At 45.1% G+C, this 21161-nt stretch overlaps 1 protein-coding gene across 1 annotated transcript in view; it reads right to left on the bottom strand.

Moving 5' to 3' along the window:
* The window catches only part of HMCN1 (hemicentin 1), a 196802-nt gene that overhangs the window by 14885 nt on the left and 160756 nt on the right, over positions 1-21161 (bottom strand). Inside the window, exons 73-100 of the mRNA XM_054073595.1 lie at positions 20648-20792; positions 19370-19497; positions 18875-19031; positions 18281-18402; positions 17919-18083; positions 17687-17794; positions 17070-17207; positions 16781-16915; positions 16042-16311; positions 15128-15318; positions 14548-14761; positions 13854-13988; positions 13122-13312; positions 12487-12568; positions 11413-11682; positions 10363-10533; positions 9992-10162; positions 8840-9010; positions 7432-7602; positions 6853-7023; positions 6152-6322; positions 5612-5761; positions 5134-5271; positions 4750-4871; positions 3038-3275; positions 1283-1345; positions 383-502; positions 19-153 (exon numbers count right to left, since the gene is read on the bottom strand). Of these exons, the coding sequence (XP_053929570.1) occupies positions 19-153; positions 383-502; positions 1283-1345; positions 3038-3275; positions 4750-4871; positions 5134-5271; positions 5612-5761; positions 6152-6322; positions 6853-7023; positions 7432-7602; positions 8840-9010; positions 9992-10162; positions 10363-10533; positions 11413-11682; positions 12487-12568; positions 13122-13312; positions 13854-13988; positions 14548-14761; positions 15128-15318; positions 16042-16311; positions 16781-16915; positions 17070-17207; positions 17687-17794; positions 17919-18083; positions 18281-18402; positions 18875-19031; positions 19370-19497; positions 20648-20792 (4443 nt within the window). The remainder of the gene's footprint in view (positions 1-18; positions 154-382; positions 503-1282; positions 1346-3037; positions 3276-4749; positions 4872-5133; positions 5272-5611; positions 5762-6151; positions 6323-6852; positions 7024-7431; positions 7603-8839; positions 9011-9991; positions 10163-10362; positions 10534-11412; positions 11683-12486; positions 12569-13121; positions 13313-13853; positions 13989-14547; positions 14762-15127; positions 15319-16041; positions 16312-16780; positions 16916-17069; positions 17208-17686; positions 17795-17918; positions 18084-18280; positions 18403-18874; positions 19032-19369; positions 19498-20647; positions 20793-21161) is intronic.

Raw genomic sequence — 21161 nt, 5'->3', positions numbered from 1 at the left:
CCAGAGCCATCTCCATACCTTGGCAGCTAAATCCATCTGCTGTTCTCCTAAAGCCGTTCCCACACCGAACCACACAGCGGTACGAGCCGATGGTGTTCTCACAGTCCTGGCCAGCGTGGCAGCTGTGTCCACCCAACGCACACTCATCGATATCTGCAATTAAAAACGAGCTCTAAACTTCCCAACATCAAAATGAAACATAAACAGTATATTGAAGGCGATTAACTATGAAATTCTTGATTGCAAATATATTCAGATATGAAATAATTAGAACACTTGCAATAAATTATATTCTTGTAATGAGAAAATGGGTGTTTCCCTACTGATTTAAGTGCCAGTGGTGTTTCTGTATCCAACCTGCCCGCAGCAATACTCCTCTTACCCTGACACGTTCTACCATCCGCAGAGATAGTGAGGCCCTTCAGACAGGAGCAGTAGTAAGATCCCACGGTGTTATGACAGGTATGGGAACAAGGATTTCCTGCAGCACATTCATCTTCGTCTGGAATCACAGAATCACAGAATCACCAGGTTGGAAAGGACCCATTGGATCATCGAGTCCAACCGTTCCTAACACTCCCTAAACCATGTCCCTCAGCACTTCATCCACCCGTTCCTTAAACACCTCCAGGGAAGGCGACTCCACCACCTCCCTGGGCAGCTGTTCCAGTGCCCGATGACTCTTTCTGTGAAGAATTTTTTTCTGATACCCAACCTGACCCTCCCCTGGCGAAGCTTTAGGCCATTCCCTCTTGTCCTGTCCCCTGTCAAGGAACAAGGAAACGTTTGAAAAACCAGGGAGACTTCTCACAAGACTTCACAAGAAACTATAGCAAACCAACCCTTCTGAAGAGGTTTATGTCTGATAGAGCCCACGGGGTAAAACTAGATCTGGCAATGGAGCAGCTTCAAGGAAACAGCTGAGGAATACATTCCCTGCTCTTATTTTCACGGTTCCCAAACCAACACGAACACGTGTAGGGGCCCTGGTAGGGGGCCAGGACAAGGGGCAAGGGTTTTAGACTAAAAGAGGGGAGGATTTAGGTGGAAATGAAGAATTTCTTTTACGATAGGGGTGGTAAGGCCCTGGCAGAGGTTGTCCATAGAAATTACGGAGGCCCCATTCTGGGAGGTGTTCAAGGCCAGGTTGGATGGGGCTTGGCGCCCCTGATCCAGTGGGAGGTGTCCCTGCCCATTACAGGGGGTGGAACTGGATGGTCTTTGAGGTCCCTTCCAACCCAAACCACTCTGTGATCACACCCTGCCCTTCTCACATCGTTACCTGAACAGTAAGGCCCAGACGAGTCCAAACCAAACCCATCAGGGCACTGATTGCTCCGATCTCCTGCGTGGTAAAGGAAGCACGTGTTACTTGTAAATGAAAAAATGGTCATTTTATTACTTTTAAAAAATACCGTAACATAAAGAACCGCAGCCCAGCTATTTATAAAAGATTTATTATACTTGGACACTGGAAGAGAAACTTTTAAAATCCAGACTTTAGTGATTTTTCTACTTGGGCACTAAAAGTCAGCGGTCCACAGGCTTTGCTGTTCTCAAAAACATTAAACAGGTGAAGGGAGTTTCCCTCAGAGTGACTCCAAGTTGCATCCCAGCCTGATACATCCTGCAAAGTTCCTCCACAAAGTTTTCATTATTAAAAGAACATGAAGTTCCACTTCATGTAAAATGAGGGAAATAAACCCAAACCAAACAAATTACCGCGTCAAAAGTTATGGGAAGTGACTGCAGAACACAAGTGTGTGCTATGAGCTGCACTGAGCAGTCTCTGCAAGAGTATTCCAAAGATCACATGTATTTTGCTACATGAAAATTGACTCGTTTCTTTTTTTTTAAAGAAAGAAAGCAGTATATTAACTGTTGGAGGAAATAAATGCAAGTTCAGTAAAGGCTTGGCCAGATTCGTGCGTAGGCATAACTTGGTCTGAAGACCTCCTTTTACCAGACCTCACTTTAAAATGGGAAAAAAAGTCTTATTTAGCTTTCAAATTGCACCATGAGTTCATAGTCTGGGAGGTGGAAAGAGTAATTATTTTCCTTCATTTAGAATGCTGCTGTTGAAAAGAAAGGCCAAGACAAGCAATGCCACTGTTTCATTTACATTCAAGCCTGAGTTATTTCATTTGAAAGATTATATCAAGCCTTACAGTGTTAAAAAAAAGGCCCAAATAGTATATAAAAAAGGTAACATGACATTCTGCTAAGCAAATATGACTTCTGAAAGGAAAACCTGCTTACACATGGCTCTATTCCTGAAGATCCCTTGGGTGAGAGTTTAATGACAGCCAGTGGTGAGGCAGTCGATGGAGCCATCTGTTCGCTGCCTCTGTGTTCGGACTCGCCAGATTTACGGGGCGCACGGAAGGCTGTGGCTACAAACTGTGCACCATTCGTATCGGGCCATAAAAATATATCTATACAGCACCAATAACATTTCCAGCTGTGTCTCAGCATCACACTTTTGGTCCACGCCAAATAATTCCACAGCAGTTCAAGCTGAGGAGGCACTTAGGACATTTTACCCATTTTAATGCTGAATTCTGAACGTTCTTCAACCTCATTAGTATCTTATTTACATTTATGTGGGTTTTGCCGTGCGAAGAAAAATAGACAATCCTTTTTCTTAATAGCTATGCAAAACCAAAGAAAAGAAAAAAACCCTCACTGTCACTTGACCTCACCAAAAAAAGCCATCATAATTTTACTTTAGAGAATTAAAGGTACATACAAGGAAATGCAGAAATACTTCGGGCTGACTGTCTGAAGCTACCGGTGATGTTATCAGTGTCAGCAAGTGCGAATGGACATCACTGATGAGAAGTCACAACAGCTTCACACATCACTCTGGGTATATTAACCACACACGTAGGTCCAAGGATCTACTAGAAAGTTTCCTAAGTTGCCAGCATTTCCTTTCAAAGCCACAATCACCTTTTGAGAATGTAGGTAATGAATTCCAGGAAGACAGGATGCTATTTATCCCTTGTTTTGTTGTTGCACAAGAGGAGAACAATACCTTTTGCGATGGAGGCGTGGATTTTAAAAGCCACGCTTTCTTCCAGCGGGTTGTACTCCGTTGTAATAGAGGAAGCATGGAGTGTTTCCACCAAGAAAGGCATTTTTCCTTTGGTGTAATCGTAGGTGATCGTGTGGTTCCATGTATAGGGCACACTAACTCCATCCAAGGTGAAGAGCCGAGTAGAATGGGCGTAGAGTTGCCCAGGGCCGGTTTGAATATAATCTTCCGTGTAATCCTGAAAGAACAAGATTCAGGCATCAACCACGGATTCCAGCCAACACGACTGTGGTCTCCGTATAATAAACCAGTTTGAGATGTATTCTGAGACAGGCTGCAGCTGAACAAATTGTATTTCACAAAGCATATGACTTTTTTTCACTCTTATAACTGTTTAATCTTAGCAGTGTTCTTTCTGTCAATAAGAACCGGGCTGTGGTACCCAGGATCCTGCGACGTGGGCCACAGCAAAGCACTGCCCAACACCCCTGACCACGATCTTATTGTTCAACAACAATCTTACAGGCCTAAATACTTCTTTTATTCTGTGTCAGTTGCTGACAATGTGGGCTAAATAAACAATCAGAAGAGAAAATATTCTGGGTATAAATATCGGACACGCTACACATCGCACTGTATCAAAACGGCAAGAACTTCATGTTTATTTATTGTACCGTGGGATTAAGATACTAAAACATTTGTACCCGTTACCTACCACTAACCAATTAATATCTTTATAAAAAACAACTTTAAAGAATGTTTTGTTCTTTCACAGTAAGATCAGGCATCAACCAGACGGTGTTTTTAAACCAAAACCTTTAACACCACACATTATATTAAGCAAAATGTTTTTCATAGGCTTACACTAAACCCAAAAGACAGAAGAAGTTCCTTTGAAGTCCACCCTTCTATCAGGAGTACAAGCTCAGTGCTAGCAGCTCTCTTAATTAGGAAACTGCTCCTAGAAACAATCAGCAGAGCAACTCAGCAGCGAGAGCGTAACCTTTCGCTGTCAGGCAAACCTCCCTCTAATCCTTCCTGAAAAAGTTAATAGAGAAGCGTCAATCTTTGAAAAGGCGCATTTTGTAAAGTATTTCAGATGAACTGTGTCCCAGGACTACGTGCCATAACCCACGTCTCCCCGGGACACAGCTTTGATGCTACAGCAGAGGAAGGAGCACATTATTAAGAGCATCACGAGAGCGCGCAGGGTAAGGAGACGTAAAACACCCCGATTCGGAATCTGCCAATGCCCTGCCTTCGCCACCTCACCAGCCACAGGAGTGGTTCTCTGCCAGACTACGTACAACTGTAGCTGCAGACCAATCACCAGCAAAAGTCAGATCATTTTGCAACGTGCCACGGCATAAAAGAGACCGTGTCATCCTCAGGGAAGCCACGAGGCCCGACAGGCTCAAGATGCTCCTCCGTAACTACCAAAAGCAAAAGCTGACACGCCTGCCCGTGTCAACGAGCCCCAAAGACACTTCTCAATACTGCCCTTCCAGCACCTAAAAATCTCGAGGGACCAATACTACCTTCCCGAGGACAACTTTTTGTTTTCAAAGGCTATGTTCGCATGTGTCAATTAAAGCAGGCGCAAAATAAGTTGCAGACAGTAAAACAGTTTTCAGCACTTAGTGCCTATTTCTTTAATGTAGATGAGAGAGAGGTAGCGCGAGAGAAAAGAGTGGCGTCTCGAGCAGTTTTACCTTCACGTTAACATCAGCTACTGACTGGAGCTGCAGCACATGGCCGTTCACAACAACATCGAGCAGCAAAGCTCCGTCGGAATCCAAGCCCCGCGCAATATGAGTCACTCGCAGAATCTCACCTGTGAATTGTAAAAGCCCACGGATTTAGAAAACATCCCACCCAGAGACTCAGGTCTGACCTGGGATCCCTGGATCATAGAACCATGCAACATCCTCAGCTGGAATGGACCCACAAGGATTAAGTCCAACTCCTGTCCCTGCACAGGACAACCCCAACATTCACATGGCGTGGCTGAGGGCCTTGGCCAAACGCTTCTGGAATATCGTCAGGCTTGGCACCGTGACTGCTTCCCTGGAGATGGTAGATCAGAGGTTACTAACCAGTTGCAAACTCCACTTGAGTTTCTCTCTTGAAGACCGCATCAGTGAGCGTAAAGCCATTCATTGCTTCTCCAATTTCTTTTGCAGTCGTCCAGTAAATTGGGCTGAGTATAGAAACAAGCTTTCTCATCGCTGGACCTGAAAGAAACACAACATCATATTTGAAAGCTTTTTGCCCAGCTTTATGCGACCCACATCAGTGGGAACTGAATACGAAGACAAGTACGTAGCACTGGTTTTACACACTTTCAGATTTAAATTAGGAAAAATACATTTTAGAGTATTCAGAAGAGTAATTTCACAAATATTAATGTACTAGAAGTAAATATTGAAGATTCTCTTTTCCTCTCCTTGTCTATGGAAAGTTTAGCTCCGTTTCTTCGGTGGCACTCAATGGAATGAAGTGGCGAAAGCTGACATTGCACAGAATTCAGCCTGGCTAAAAGGAAAAAGTGATAAAAAGTGAATAAAACCTTACCAAGGCTTCGAGGAACATTTGTAATCTTTGCTTGTATTACTCTAGTTTCAGAGTTGGGGCCGTCTGTCACTGTGGCATTCAGGAAAGCAATCCCAAACTCAATATCGTTAATATTTCCAATGATGCTGCCTTTGGCACGTGAAGGCCCACCTGCGCAGGAGACGAAAGGGAAGAATGGAGGTAAAAAAAAGCCCGACGTGAAAACACCTCTGTCTGGTACTTTGGGGGTGAGAATATTCAGAACAAGTAAGAATATCTGCAAATATTACTATGTTACTTGCAAGAGTAAAGCTCACGACCTGCAAATAACAGGATGCTGTGTATATGGGATGAGATAAATGCACAGTAACACGGGAATCACCTTACGCACTCACCTCTGAAAAGCAACAATTGTTTAACAGCTGAAGTAGCAGTGGAGATTTTAAACTAAAAAAATACAATTACTTGGTCAACTGGCCAAGACATCAGACTACGCCTCATCTTGGGAGCGCCACAGGCTTCGACCACACTGTCCCGCGTGCAGGCTGTAAATTAACTCACCAGGACACGCTTGGGTATTACACCTGGAGATCTGAGAGGAATCTCCAGGACAAGGACGTCCACGATTCAACGGGGCCGGATTGCTGCACAGGCGCACTCGGGTCTGCTCTCCTCCTCCACAAGAAGCAGAGCATTGGCTCCATGTTTGCCACTGCCCCCAGTTTCCATCCACTGATGAAAAAAAGAACGGAGAAAGCCACCTTTCATTCTAAATGCATCAGTGATGCTTTTGTGTCGTTCCTTCTTGATGGAACCACTGTGACGGAGAACAGGAATAACTAAAAGGATGACAAAACCACCTGAACGGGCAGGTGTGAAGACATCTGCCTTTAGGGACACGCCAGCTCTTGTTCGCACATCAGCTGTACCAGAAACAAAGCAGTACATCCAGGGGATGTTTCTAGTTGAATTAAAACATGTGAGCTGAGCAGGAGTGAGTTCTCTGATTCTGCAATACGTCGCAAGTTCACTGGGAGCCTCATAAATGGTATTTACAGTAAAAACTAAGCAGAATTACAAGGTGTAGGAAAGACTTTCATACTTTCATTTTTCCCGCTTTGAATGATTCCACTCACTTTTGGGAAAATCTAACACATGAAGCAGGAAATAAGGTAAGGCAAGTCATTTCACATAAATCACGTATAGCCTGAAGTCTTCCAGGGGAAGTGGATTTAATGGCTGCTCTTTCTCTGAGCACTCACCGGGGCACAGTTCGGTGCTGCACCTCTGGATCTGCGTATCGGCCCCTGCGCACGCCCTCCCGCCGCTGGCAGGGCGAGGATTGTCACAGGTCCGGTATCGCCTCATCTGGCCTCCGTTGCACGTTCGACTGCAAGTTCCCCAACTGCTCCATGGGGCCCAGTTGCCATGAACTGTAAGAATAAGGCAGATTTTATCTGTCTTCCTCTTAACAACAACAGATAGTTAAAACCTAGTCAAGCTAGGAAAATATTCCTAGCGGAGAGGAACTTTTACATTACTTTACACAAAATAAAAACAAAGGCTGCTTTGACTGGACAGCTGTAGCTTTTGGAGCCGCGTGCCCTCTGACAGCCTGGCCGGACCTTAGGTACCAGCTCCTGCTGCTCTGTGAGCCTCGTATTTAATTAACATGTCCCAGACTGACGAAGAGATGCTTTCGCTCTCATCACGCAGCCAAAACACCTCCCTGTGTTCAGCCTCCCTCATTTTTGCGGGTGATTTACGGAGGGCTTCCCTCCTCTGGTGCACCCGGAGAAGCCCAGTCGGAGCGGACCAGCAGCCTCTCCCAAGGCACTTACTCGGACAAGGATCGCTGTTGCAAAAATCCATTTGTATGTCGTTCCCTTCACATTTGTGACCCCCAAACTGCGGAGCTGGGTCTGAGCAGTGGCGCGTTCGCTGCCTGCTGCCTCCACCACAGGACACGGTGCAGGCACTCCAGCTGCTCCAGGTGGCCCACTTCCCATCCACTGGCGAGAGAGGCACAGCACGGTACAGTTTCAGTCGTCGACATCAGAAATAACCCAGTGAACCAGCGTTACATCAGGGGAAAACCTACTGTAGGATACACTGACTCTCTGTAGAGCATCTTGGCTACAAAGAGATTGCTACAAAGGGATTTCCAGGAGTGAAAATGGGGAGAAGCCTGACCTGAGTCATGGTCAGGGATCACTGTTCTCAAGCTCAATCACTCTTTTTTTTAGGTATACCTAATATAGGTATAATATACCTTTTTTTTTAGGTATACCCATTTTTAGGTATCTCTAAGCGAGTTGAACTGTATACAAAGCAGCCTCCAAAATTACCACACCAGTATGAATACCACCCCAAAAACACAGTCCTTACTCCTCTATCCTCCTCTGGTTGCAGCTGTGCTGCCTGAAGATATAACCATTGCTGTCTTCTTTCTCAGACCTTCCCAACCAACCTCTGACTCACTGGCTCAGCTCTTCACAGGAGTTATTATTAAATTATCTCCCATGAGCCGGGTTTAAGCAGTTGAGTCGAAGAGTCTTCGATCATCCACATGGTCACTGGAGTCGGTGGCTGAGACAAGGCGAGTTAGTTGCCGTTAAGCTGTAAGCAACAGCATCCTCGGCAGCAGCACATCAAGCCAGAGAAATCAGTGACGTTAAAACTGCAGTTGCTCAACTACCACACAGTTTGTTCTCTCTCCTACCAGTTGGTATTTCCAGTATGGACTCAGCGTTAAGACCTGGGATGTGCAAAACAGAGCACAAAGCCAGAAGGATCCAGCCTGAACCACTGGCTGTTCCACTTCCTAATTTTTCCCTTCCCTACCCTTGCACTCAGCCAAATAGAGAGACCACATTTCAAAACTCGGAGTTTTCCTACCCAGTCATGAAGGACTCACTGAGATGTGGAAGATAAGGATAAACAAATCGCTGAACCTGGGAAAAATTTCATAAAGAAATGTTTAGGAAACCTGTAATTTAAGTGCCAAGGATCTAAAATGCTGCCTTTGCACAGGGGCAGGGCACAGGAAGGGAGACGAGGAGAGCAGAAGAAATCCTTCCAAAGGGATGCTAAAAATAGTGCCAGGGCTAGTAAAAATAAAAACCTCGCAGAGCATTTTTTCAGGGACCAGACTTTTAGAACCGGAAAGTTTTTTGATATAAATTAAGTAGAATTTGGAAAGGAAGTGATGACTTTGTCCTTGTTCTCATGGTGTCAGATGTGTCTTACCTGGGCAGCGCCTCTTGTTGCAGACCTGCATCTGTGCCTCGGAGCCGTCGCAGTACGCCCCGTCGTGTGACGGTGGGGGGTTATTGCAGAGCCGCAGCCGGGTCTGAGTGCCCTTCCCGCAGGTCTCACTGCAGGGACCCCACGGCAGCCAAGAACTCCACTCACCATCAACTGCAAAGGCAGCACAGCTATAAAACTATTTAAAACACACAGCTGCTTCAACTGGAAACCACAGCTCCACAGCCTTCGGCAAAAAAGCTCCACTGTTTAAAACCAATAGGTGAAATATTCCAAATAAGCCCTTGGAAAAACCTTCACCTTGAGAAACAGATTAACAGTTTCCAAAAGAGAGATTTAAGTTTTTTCTTTTTGTTTTCTGAACACACAGAATTATAGACTGGTTTGGGTTGGAAGGGACCTCAAAGATCATCCAGTCCCACCCCCCTGCCATGGGCCGGGACACCTCCCCCTGGCTCAGGCTGCCCAAGCCCCATCCAACCTGGCCTGGAACCCCTCCAGCTGCAATCTTAGGACAGCAGAACTGAAAACCTGATCAAATCTGGCATTTTCATAAGAGACCTGGCTCTGACCATCCTGCACGAGGCTGAAGGTCTCAGCAGGAAAAGGGACCAGGTGAGCTAAAAGCTGACACAGGGCTTGAGTGGCTGCCGTCAAGCAGGAGCCAGAAGAGGGTTTGTTGCCAACAGCTAGAGAAATGAATCTCTAGATGGTAGGTGAATACTTAGCATTGCGGTTGTAGCAAAGCCAGTGAAAAAGAGAAAAAAATCAATATAATACAAACTGTATAGAAGGAAACACACCAGTGGTAGAGGGCTACGAATAAGCTACAGCTTGTCAAACATGCAAAGTTATGCCAAGACAGGAAGGAAACCTACTAGTTCAGCTAGTTAGGAGACAGACACAGATGAAAATTAAAAAAACGGAGGAAAACGATGATAATGTCTCAATTTATTAACAGCTGTGCTCCATGTGGCTTTTGAAGAGGGTTTTGGATTTGCACAACAGATTTCGAGTAGTGATTTTTTTAATAATCTGAAACAAGCTGAGAGAATTTGTGTTTGCAGGAAAAAAACCCAGAAATCTATATAGAAAGCCCCTTTTACAACTGATTCTGAAGCAACCTTCTCTTACCTGGGCAAGGCCTAATATTACATATGACGGAGTCCACAGCGCTGCCTTCGCAGGGCCGCCCGCCGTGCTGAGCCGCTGGGCTGCTGCACGTTCTGGTCCTGGTCCTGTTGCCTTGTCCACAGCTCTTTGAACACTCTTCCCACAGCCCCCACTCCGACCAGTTGCCATCCACTACGAAACAGGAAACCCCAGTTTTAATAAATAATGTGTAAGTGGGTTTTAGTTCAAATTCTCTCTTTCCACAGAAGTCAAAAGGAATTCCAGCTTCTGAGAATAATTAATCTGTCACAAAGATCCACGGCGATAACGGTTAATTGTTAGGGCACTTAACACAAGGCTCATTAAAGGTATCAATCACATTAAAGAACTACCTGGACACGGCTTGTTGTGGCAGCTGCGCACATCTGTATCGGGCCCCTCACACCTCCTCCCACCGTTGGCCGGCAGAGGGTTGTTGCACTGACGGACGCGCTCCTGGACACCTTGACCACAAGTGACGCTGCAAGGTCGCCACTCAAGCCAATGAGAAAATCCACCATGCACTGCAACGGGCAACACGACGCTCTGTTTGTAACGCGCTTGTACTTACAACTCGCTTAGACCCATACAGCAAAGTGAAAAAAGAACTTTATAAGCCATACCCAGAAACCCAAGTCATGTCACATCTTCTTTACTGCCGAAATATCTTACTACAGATCAGAGAATACTTCAAGTGCTCTGCAACAGCTCACAGAATCATCGAATCGTTTGGGTTGGAAGAAACCTCAAAGCCCATCCAGTTCCAACCCTCCTGCCATGGGCAGGGACACCTCCCACTGGATCAGGGGCTCCAAGGCCCATCCAACCTGGCCTGGAACACCTCCAGGGATGGGGCAGCCACCACTTCCCTGGGCAACCTGGGCCAGGGCCTCACCACCCTCGGAGTGAAGAAATTCCTCCTCCCGTCCAGACTAAATCTGCCCCTCTCCAGTTTATAACCCGTAACTGGGATGCTCTGGCCCAGCCTCCCTGGGACACGTTCTCCTCACAGAAAGATTTCTTCCTAATTATTGCTTCCTAGTTATTGCTCATTTTCCTACGTGCTTTTCTGTAGAGGTACAATTAAGCTATGATATGTGTTCTGAGGACGGGGTTTAGTTCAAGATCTTTTCATTATTACTGGATGACCTTAGAGGGCTTTTCCAACCTTAATAATTCTATCAGTGATTCTGTGTCTCTCACTCCTTCACACTCATCTGTCTCACACAGGCGGATGAGTATAATGGAACAAAATGAGATGAAACAGAAACCCGCTGACATCTCAGAGCAACCTTAAAATAACGGATAGATGGTAGGTAAGATCAAATATCCATAAAATACGGGTAAGATAAAATCTTGGTCACATTTCTTCTCAGTTCATCTCCTATATTTTGTGCACCTACCCTGGACAGTCAGTGGGACTTTAACAAAAGCAGATCCCATTAGATTCCTCGCCACACACTCATATTCGGATGTATCCTCCCTCTGCGCTGCAATAATACGCAACGAGCCATTAGATAGGACAGTCACTCTCTCGTCGCTCACAACCGGATGACCCTGGCGGGACCATCTGATGGTTGGAGGAGGCTCTCCATTTGCTCGGCAGTTCAGTATTGCTGTGGCACCGGCTTCAATGACTGTCTCTACAGGTTGAACAGTTATGACTGGAGGACCTGAAAGAGAAGGGCTTCTTTAGGCAAGAGCAGACGGTTACATTTTTTTCTTCACACTGCATATTAAAAGCCCGGTCACAATAAGGGCAAAAAAAAATCCTTAGTCTGTTTATTCTGATTAAAATCATTGCTGACCTTCCACTGTCAAAAATATACGCAAGCGGTATCCATGATAGACTATTTTTAACATGCAGAAACCTGAGGACCAAAGCTGGGATTAAGGCCTGACTATATGAGCACAGAGTCGTCTTTATTACTAAAATGGGTTGCTTTTCATAAACCCTGCAGGAAGATGCTATTAATCACATCCAGAGGCAACTGAGACAAGAAGTAACAGATCCATACCCTGCTTGAGGCTGTAAGAGCAAAGAGATGTTCGGAAATTCTACTGCTAGTGAAAACATAATTCTAAAATATTATTTCTGCCAAAAATATAATATTTTCGGTGAAAGCTGGGATTCATCTCCTGTAATTTCCTCAATTTAAAAGCTAAGAAGCTAGTTTAATCCAATTGTATATTACTTATATGCTATTTCTCTTAGCAGTCAGCTGAGAGAAATCGGTCTTTCAGAGGGCGATTCACCCCCTCTAAGTTGGTTTCTAAGATGAGGCTGAATCACTCTCTATGTGCTTCTTCTCTTTGACTTGAGCCACTAGCTCACACTGAACTGTTAAATATTAACGACGAAAGATGAGATGAACCTTAACCTGACCTCCAGAACGTCAGTGGGAGCTGCACACACCTATCCAAAGGTAGGTTATTGCTCCAACCTAGTGGCGCTAAACTTATCGCTTTTGTCTTACTCTGAAGCGTTAGCGTCAGACTGCGTTCCACCGCTCCAGCCTCGTTGGTAGCCACGCACTTGTAGTCACCAGCATCTTCATTCTAAAGAACGCAAAGCAAATAGTCAACGTGTATGTAACGAGGGTTTCTGTTTGCACCTCCTGTAAAGGTATTCTCTGAAACACAATATGGAACATCCCGGATTTTAAGAGGCACGCTGTTAGATTCTAGAGCATCTCAACATTTTGCCTTTATTAACATTCCATTTTTCACTTCCTTCAGCTCCTTAATGCTGAGGATCAATTTTAAATGCTAAAAGATTTGCACACGCAGAACGCAATCGCTTTTCAGCTGACCCGACTCTGTAGAATTCAGGCTCTTTTAAGGTCAAAAGCAAATTCCCACTTAATTGGGCATAACCAGGATTTCGCACACCAATGATCAGCTTGCAGAGTCAGACCATTAAAAAGAACGACAGAGGGGCTGTCACAACCATTTGAGTCTAATTCTAGTCTGAATGAAAACAACATTTGTTAAAGGAAAAAGCAAAAGTGAATTAAGTGTCCAGCCTCGCTCTTTCAAAACAATACAGTCTGGAATACCTTCATTGATCAAGTATAATGCAGAAACCCACGGTAACAGAGCAGCGACTCACAACAGTGCCGTAGATAGCAAGAGAACCATTGTTAAGCTGTCGGATCCTGTTGCTAATTGGAACACCAACTCCTTTTTTGCTCCACTGGATGGTTGGAGGCGGATCTCCTCTGACTTCACAGTTCAACATCGCGTTGCCACCTAAGGGCTCAATTCGGCTAGAGTGGTAATCTCCTTTGAAGACTGGAGGCTCTGAAAAAAATAAGTCATGGAAAAGAAATAGCAGAGTCAAAATAAACGCCCTCAATGAAATTACTGATAGAAATAATTCATCTATGACTTTCTGAAGTGTAAAATTTCAACTTGTTTTGTTTCTTTTACTGATAGAAATAATTCATCTATGACTTTCTGAAGTGTAAAATTTCAACTTGTTTTGTTTCTTTCCATTTAGGCATAGACAAGATATTAAATACAAGGAGTACCGGTTTTATATGGAAAGAGGGGACATTTAGATTAGATATTAACAACAAATTCTTTACTGTGAGGGTGGGGAGGCCCTGGCCCAGGCTGCCCAGAGCAGTGGTGGCTGCCCCATCCCTGGAGGGGTTCAAGGCCACATTGGATGGGGCTTGAACAACCTGATCCAGTGGTAATGTCCCTGTCCATGGCAGAGGGTGGAACTGGATGGGCTTTGAGGTCCCTTCCAACCCAAGCACTCCATGATTCTACTATCAGAAGAGATGGCCGCGTGAGGCTGTCCAGTAGCGAACACAACCGCCGTTATTTTCCATACCTTTGACATACACAAACCCAATAGCTTTGATTGAGCCGACAGTGTTTTCTGCTGTGCACACGTAGGTACCAGAGTCATCTTTAGATACTCTTTCGATAAGAAGTTCACTATGTCCATTTACATCGTCGTATTGTGCTGAAGGGAGAACGCAAAGCAAAGCGTTACTGCGATGCTTTTAAACCTGTACATCTCAGTGGGTGGTACGTCCTAAGGTTGGGATGACAGGGCTGTTCAGCAACCCAGCTCGACGGCGCTGGGCCAGTTCTGAGAGCTCAGAAATGCACAGACAAGTCACTGCTATGACATTTGCCCATGTGCGTGTATTCGCTTAAGTACTCCCTTAATTTTGAGCTTTGTGCATCTGCATTCTGGGAACTGCTGAGGATTTCTTCATATTTAAGAGAAACACCATTAGATGTTTGACACTGAGTAAATATAATCAGATATCGAATGTTTTTTGTGTGTTACATCATTGGCTACAGAAGAGGAATAATGTCTCAATTACCTTTCTAACGGCTTTGTCTCAGAGGCAATTTAATCACGTGATTTCATAATACTAAAGATATTCCTCACACAACCACCACCTATGTTTGTCCTCTCTAGAGTTGTTTTCCTTATCCTAACCGAATTGCAACGCTGCATGGGAGAAAACAACACTAAAGCACAACTACCAGGAAGACCCGGTGATACCCACCTGGAATGATGTTATTGTTAAAGGTCCATGTTATTTTGGGGACAGGTACTCCAGCTGCTTTGCACGTTAATCTGAGCTTTTCTCCTTTAGTCAAAGCTATATCTCCAGGCAGTTCAGTGAAAGCTGGAAGCACGTGAACGATCAAAGTGATGGTGTGCGTGTCTTCTCCAGCAGCATTGTTGGCAATACAGGTGTAACTGCCGGCATCTTCAGGCTGGAAGAAAGCACATCGGGGGAACTTCAACTGTGAGATATCCTACACAACACTGCCACTTGAAAGGATAAGAGGATCTCCAAAGGTTTGGAACAAGCATTCAGTGAAACTCTGAACTTTTTCACTTCCTCCAAATTGGAGCAATGACCTACACGGCTTTTTTACCTTCCCAATAATTTATCAGTACAAATTTTTCATGGGTATTTTACTCCTCAGTGCAAAACGAAACATTTATAAACACTCTGGAACATTAAGAACAAGAAAACAAAATATAAAGACTAATCCAGAAGTGGGTGAAAACTAAGAGAAGCAGGGTCTTATTACTGCCAAACCTGTCAAGTCATAGCTTACATTTAAGGAACTTACCACAACGTTGTCCAAAATGAGGTCTCCATCTGGCATAGCCTGGTATTTTCCTACTATGTCTGTTAACGGCATATTGTCCTTCTTCCAGTTTATTGTTGGTGTCGGGATGCCCTCAGCCACACAGGACAGAACAGCCTGGGAGTCCTCCGTGACTGTGTACTGCGCCTCCGTACTGCGAATCTTGGGTGGAACTGCCAGGAGGTTTATTAAAACACATTTACCACTATGCTGTTACCCAAGTACAGCTGGATCAGCACACAATGATGGACTGAAGAAAGCCCTGCCCAGATCTTCTGCATTGTTTCTTGCCTCCATCAATGACCACCCTTAATAATGCCACAGAAATTTGTGAAGTATTTGTAACCGAGTTAAGGAAACACAACGTTCTTTCTAAACTCGAGCAACTGGCTGATAACTACAACCCAATAAAACTCAGACTTCAATGGTTTTAAGCTGAAGGAGGGAAGACTGAGATGAGATCTTGGGAAGGAATGTTTTCCCGTGAGGGTGAGGAGGCCCTGGCCCAGGTTGCCCAGGGAAGTGGTGGCTTCCCCATCCCTGGAGGTGTTCCAGGCCAGGTTGGATGGGCCTTGGGCAGCCTGAGCCAGTGGGAAGTGTCCCTGCCCATGGCAGGGGGTTGGAATGGGATGGGCTTTGAGGTCTCTTCCAACCCTAACTATTCTACGATTCTACGGCTTTGATCCTATGTAGACAAACAACTGAATATTTGTAACCGAGTTAAGGAAAGGTGACGTTCTTCCTAAACTCAAGCAACTGGCCGACAACCATTACCCAATAAAACTCAGACATCACACAACACGATTTCCTTTAACATCTCCCTTCCACCCTAGCTCCTGACCCTCCACGTGTCCGTGCTGTGACAACACGTGTTGTTTCCATACAATCCCACTTACCGTGCACAGTGAGCTCCACGCTAGAGCTGCTGGACCCCGCCAGGTTTGCCGCTACGCACGTGTAACGGCCGGTGTCGCCAGGCTGTGCAAACACAATCTGCAGCGCACCGCTGCTGAGAATCCTTCTCCTCATGGACTCGGATATTTGCTGACCATCTTTATGCCAGCTGATCTCTGGCCCGGGGTAGCCTTCAGCCTCACACTGCAGAGCGACGGACTGATCAGCGGGAACAACGTATTCCTTGATGGGGGACTTGATAACAGGAGGAACTGAAAAAAAAAATTAGATGTTGTAAGAAACATGGAATGCTTCAGCTCTCAGGGAAAATACTCCTAAAAACGTATTTTAAGGAGGAACTTATTCACGATGAGAGTGGTGAGGCCCTGGCCCAGGTTTTCCAGGGAAGGTGTGGCTGCCCCATCCCTGGAGGGGTTCCAGGCCAGGTTGGATGGGCCTTGGGCAGCCTGAGCCAGTGGGAGGTGTCCCTGCCCATGGCAGGGGGTTGGAAATGGATGGGCTTTGAGGTCCCTTCCAACCCAAACTACTCTATGATTCTATGATTTTGATCCTAAGGTAGAGAGACAACTGAGGTGAATAAACCTCCCGGGCTCTATTCAGCATCACAAACAGGATAGCATCAGGTCCATTTCTATTGCTGAGATCGACGTTTTGTCTAACAAAAAGCATAAACAAATTTCTTGCCTGTAAATGACTACAGGAGTTTAAAAGATGATTTACCTTGAACTTTGAGTTTGATCTTCCCCAGAGCAGTGCCAGCTGGATTCTGCGCAACACACATGTAAGTGCCAGCATCTTCCACAGCTGCTTTTGCAATCTGTAAACTGCCACTCGGCAGAACCATGTAACTGTTGCCTAAACCAAATATAAACAAAGGATGAAACTTTTGGGTTGGGTTTTTTTTGTTTTTAAAGGAATGAGTTCCTTATATCCAAATTTGAACATTAAAAAAAGAGAAAATAAGTGTCTTACAGTAAATAGGTTGAAGTCACGGCCTTTAAGAGGATACCTGTTGTGACGATATTGATGCCCTCCTTTTGCCACGTTATGATGGGTCGAGGTGTTCCCGTCGCTTCACACGGCAGCAAGATGGGATTGTTCACAATGACATCCAGCGCCCCTGGCTGAGTTTGGATAACTGGGGGTTCTGTGGAATGAAACAAAAAGGAAAACGCAAGAGGTTTTACCTTCAAAGCTAGAAAGCACAGAAGACTCTAAAGTGGCATAAACCGAGAGAAGCCTGAATTAGCGATGGCTGGATTCTGCCGTCCTCATGAAGAGCTCAGAAGTGCTCTCAAATACAGTAAATCTACTCAGCATGAGTACGAGTATAAAACATGGCCTTACTTCATGGAATTTGCCTACACAGATACATTTTTAACTCACCAAAAAGCAAAGAAACAAAAATAAAATAGAGCAGTGGACCGCAGGGCTCTAACAAAGGCGTGAGAGCTGTAACACGCAGAGCAGTGACTCCGTGAATAATGAAAGCTTCCAAAAGACAAGTGAGCTGAGCAAGACACTACCTGCAACAGCCGGCTCTGGCCTCCCCATCACTCTGCAGCATTTGTACGTATAAAATGGACAATGCTTACTGCCAGAACGCTCTTCAGCTTCCCCTCTTACCCTGAACATGGAGAGTGACGTGTCTGTGAGCCGAGCCCGCCGCGTTGCGGGCCACGCACGTGTATCGTCCCGTGTGCGCCAGCTGAGCGGCGGGGATTTCAACAGCGCCTGCCGCACAGAGAGACCGCATGACAACAGACAGCTTCTTTGCATTTACTTAATTACTTCCACGCATGCACAACTGCACTCTTTGGTGGACGTTCTGCAGCTGAGCTCCAGTCACGCACAGTACCTGAAGAGAGAATTCTGTAGCCATCTCCTCTGGGAAGCAATTTGAGGCCATTTTTGGTCCAATGAACTGAGGGGACAGGAACCCCTGATGCGGTGCAGGAAATCACTACTGGAGACAGCTTTGTTACCAAAAGCTCTGTAGCTTCATCTGCTATGGACGGGGGCACTGAAAATAAAGATCAGTGTAAAGGTTACTTTATCCATTTTCATGTTTATGAATAATAATAAAATAACTTATTTTTTAGGGAATACCACAGACTTATGGATATCACTACAATAAAAGAACGATATAAAAATCTCAATATTGAAATGCCCGCAGAAATTCTGAGATCCATAGACACGTAATAGCAATATCCCCTCTACCTTGAACAGTGAGTTCAACTGCTCTTCGATCTTCTCCTGCATCGTTTGACACAGAGCACTCATAGACCGCTGTGTCATCCACGGTGGGAGACATGATGACTAAGGAACCTGAAGACAGAAGTCTGAACAAAGAAAAGAAAGTAAAAGCCATTGAAATCTTTTATTTCTTCTCGAGCAATTAAACCAATGAACTTCCAGTACTGAAAGGGTCTCCAGGAAAGTTGGGGAGGGGCTCTTGATCAGGGAGTACAGGGATAGGATGAGGGGAATGGTTTTAAGCTGAAGGAGGGAAGACTGAGATGAGATTTTGGGAAGAAATGTTTTGCTGTGAGGTTGAGGAGGCCCTGGTCCAGGTTGCCCAGAGCAGTGGTGGCTGCCCCATCCCTGGAGGGGTTCCAGGCCAGGTTGGATGGGGCTTGGAGCCCCTGATCCAGTGAGAGGTGTCCCTGCCCATGGCAGGGGGTTAGAACGGGATGGGCTTTGAGGTCTCTTCCAACCCAAACTATTCTACGATTCTATGGGTTTAAGCATGGCTAGATTTTAAAACGCCAAAAGCACCCTTCAAACCCACAGTGAAAACAAAATCTCTCTCACCTGTACGTATTCTGGTTCTGGTCAACACTAAGCAGGTGCCCGTTCTTCTTCCAGATAATTGCTGGCTTGGGAATTCCGGTGGTTTCACAAGGCAAAGTGGTCTGCACGTTCACAGTAACTGTGATATTCATTTGTCCAGGAGCAATAGCTGGAGGAACTAAGGACAAAGCAAGCCTAATTATTCCTAATAATTACATACTTATGCCCCCTCCAGATTTAGAGCTGAACTGCCTGAACACATGCACTTGATTTTATGAAGACTAACTTGACAGTAGTAAACTTACTAAACATGTAGCATTGGATCTGCCAAGTCTTTCTAGTTCCAGTGCACAAGGAATAAATCTCTTCCTTTCAGGAACATTTGGGTTGTACCCCTAAAGCCGTAAATGTCTTTCCTTTTTTTTGTTGCTGTTGTTTTTAACGGTGTACACAATGGTGTGACTGGACTTGAGGCTTATAAAACTACACGTCTTTGTCTAAACCCAAAACTCTTACCTAGAACCTGCAGATCAATTCGTTTGCGCTCAGTGCCAGCGGCGTTGGTTGCCATACACACGTATCTCCCCGTGTCGGTGACGAGTGCTGAGTGAATGTGCAGAGACCCGTCCTCTAACACGGAATACCTGAAACAAAGCCACACAGATTCTTCTACTATCCACTGAACAGAAGATGACTCCAGGGACACAACAAAGAGCCTAAACACGTGGTATTTTACTGTGGGCACGCAGAGCTTTCTCATCTATTGCATTTATTCTGACTTCACTCTTTGCGAGGACATCCAGAGAATTTATGAAATCTACCTGACACAGTGATTCTACATAAATGATGACAGATTTGCAGAAAACATCCAAACGCCTACTTTTATGGTTTCTCATTTAACTGTAAAAAATCCTAATTAATGCCTGTATATTTTCCTTTTATTTTTCCTGTGAAAAATAACAGAATTCTTTAGCATTTGCCCGGTTCTAGAAAATGCCAAACTGCTTTAAAACGATCACACGACAGTAACCATCCACTACACTAAACGTTGATCTTAGAATGCGTATAGGAAGTTTCATATATTACAAACTACAGAGTAGACTCCAGTAGGTTTTGGTCTGCATGAAACTGCTTTGCTTCCCATCAAAACTCCAGTTTTGGGTACTTGCAGTACCTGAATGGAGCCACAAGAAAGCTGGAAAGGGAGTGTTTAGAGAGGCTTGGAGTGATAGGACGAGGGGCAATGGGGATAAACTGGAGAGGGGCAGATTTAGACTGGACGCAAGGAAGAATTTCTTCCCAATGAGAGCGGTGGCTTTGGATGGGGCCTTGGGCAGCCTGATCCAGTGGGAGGTGTCCCTGCCCATAGCAGGGGGTTGGAACCGGATCATCTTTATGGTCCCTTCCAACCCAAACCATTCTATGATATTTATACTTAAGAATACAAAAGTTTTCCATGTTTTGCGTTCAAAATACTTAATATCAGAATAATAATTATTCTCTTGGCTTGTCAAAGGAGTTTTGTGTCCTTCTTGACAATAAAAGGATTAAAACTTTGGTACTACTATATTTCTGTAGAACAACTTTTTTGCATTACTGTTTCTGTCACTGTATTTCCCACATTTGGGTCTATTTGAGATGAGAGCACAAACATGAGTTCTGACCTGTGGGAAATGAACAATTTCACAAGGCAGAGATGTCTTGATAACGATGTCTCTTGGCAGAGATAATTAAGCTTTTTTGTAATTAATAAAAAAACAATGAAGAATACCTATATTAACTTCTAGCCCATACCTCGTATTGTTTCCAGTAAAAACAGCCCCATCCTTCCTCCACGTAATTCTTGGGGTCGGAACTCCTTCTGCAGCACACTCCAGGAGAGCAGAAGCATTGATGTGCACCACTGCAGTTGGAGGGCCGCTTCGGATCGTGGGAGCCACTGGAAAGGGAAAAATCATGGGTGACACAAGAAAAAATATTGGCACTGCAATGACTGCCCAGGGAAGCTGTGGCTGCCCCATCCCTGGAGGGGTTCCAGGCCAGGTTGGATGGGCTTTGAGTCACCTGATCCAGTGGGAGGTGTCCCTGCCCATGGCAGGGGTGGAACTGGATGGGTTTTAAAGGTCCCTTCCAACCCAAACTATTCTATGATTCTTTGACTGAAACTAAACGCACAAACCCAGATGTGGAAACAGGTGTGGGGAGCACTGCAAAGGCAGAAACAAGATTCTTACTGGTTTGTGTAACGCGGGATCATTGCCAGGATGCAGTAGGGAATGAAAAAGAAAGTCTGAAAGGCACTGTAAAG

Source organism: Cuculus canorus, chromosome 8 (genome assembly GCF_017976375.1).
Source record: "Cuculus canorus isolate bCucCan1 chromosome 8, bCucCan1.pri, whole genome shotgun sequence".
In the NCBI taxonomy this organism is placed as follows: domain Eukaryota; kingdom Metazoa; phylum Chordata; class Aves; order Cuculiformes; family Cuculidae; genus Cuculus; species Cuculus canorus.
Note: the sequence above shows the minus strand (reverse complement) of the source record. Positions and strands in the feature narration are given on the sequence as shown.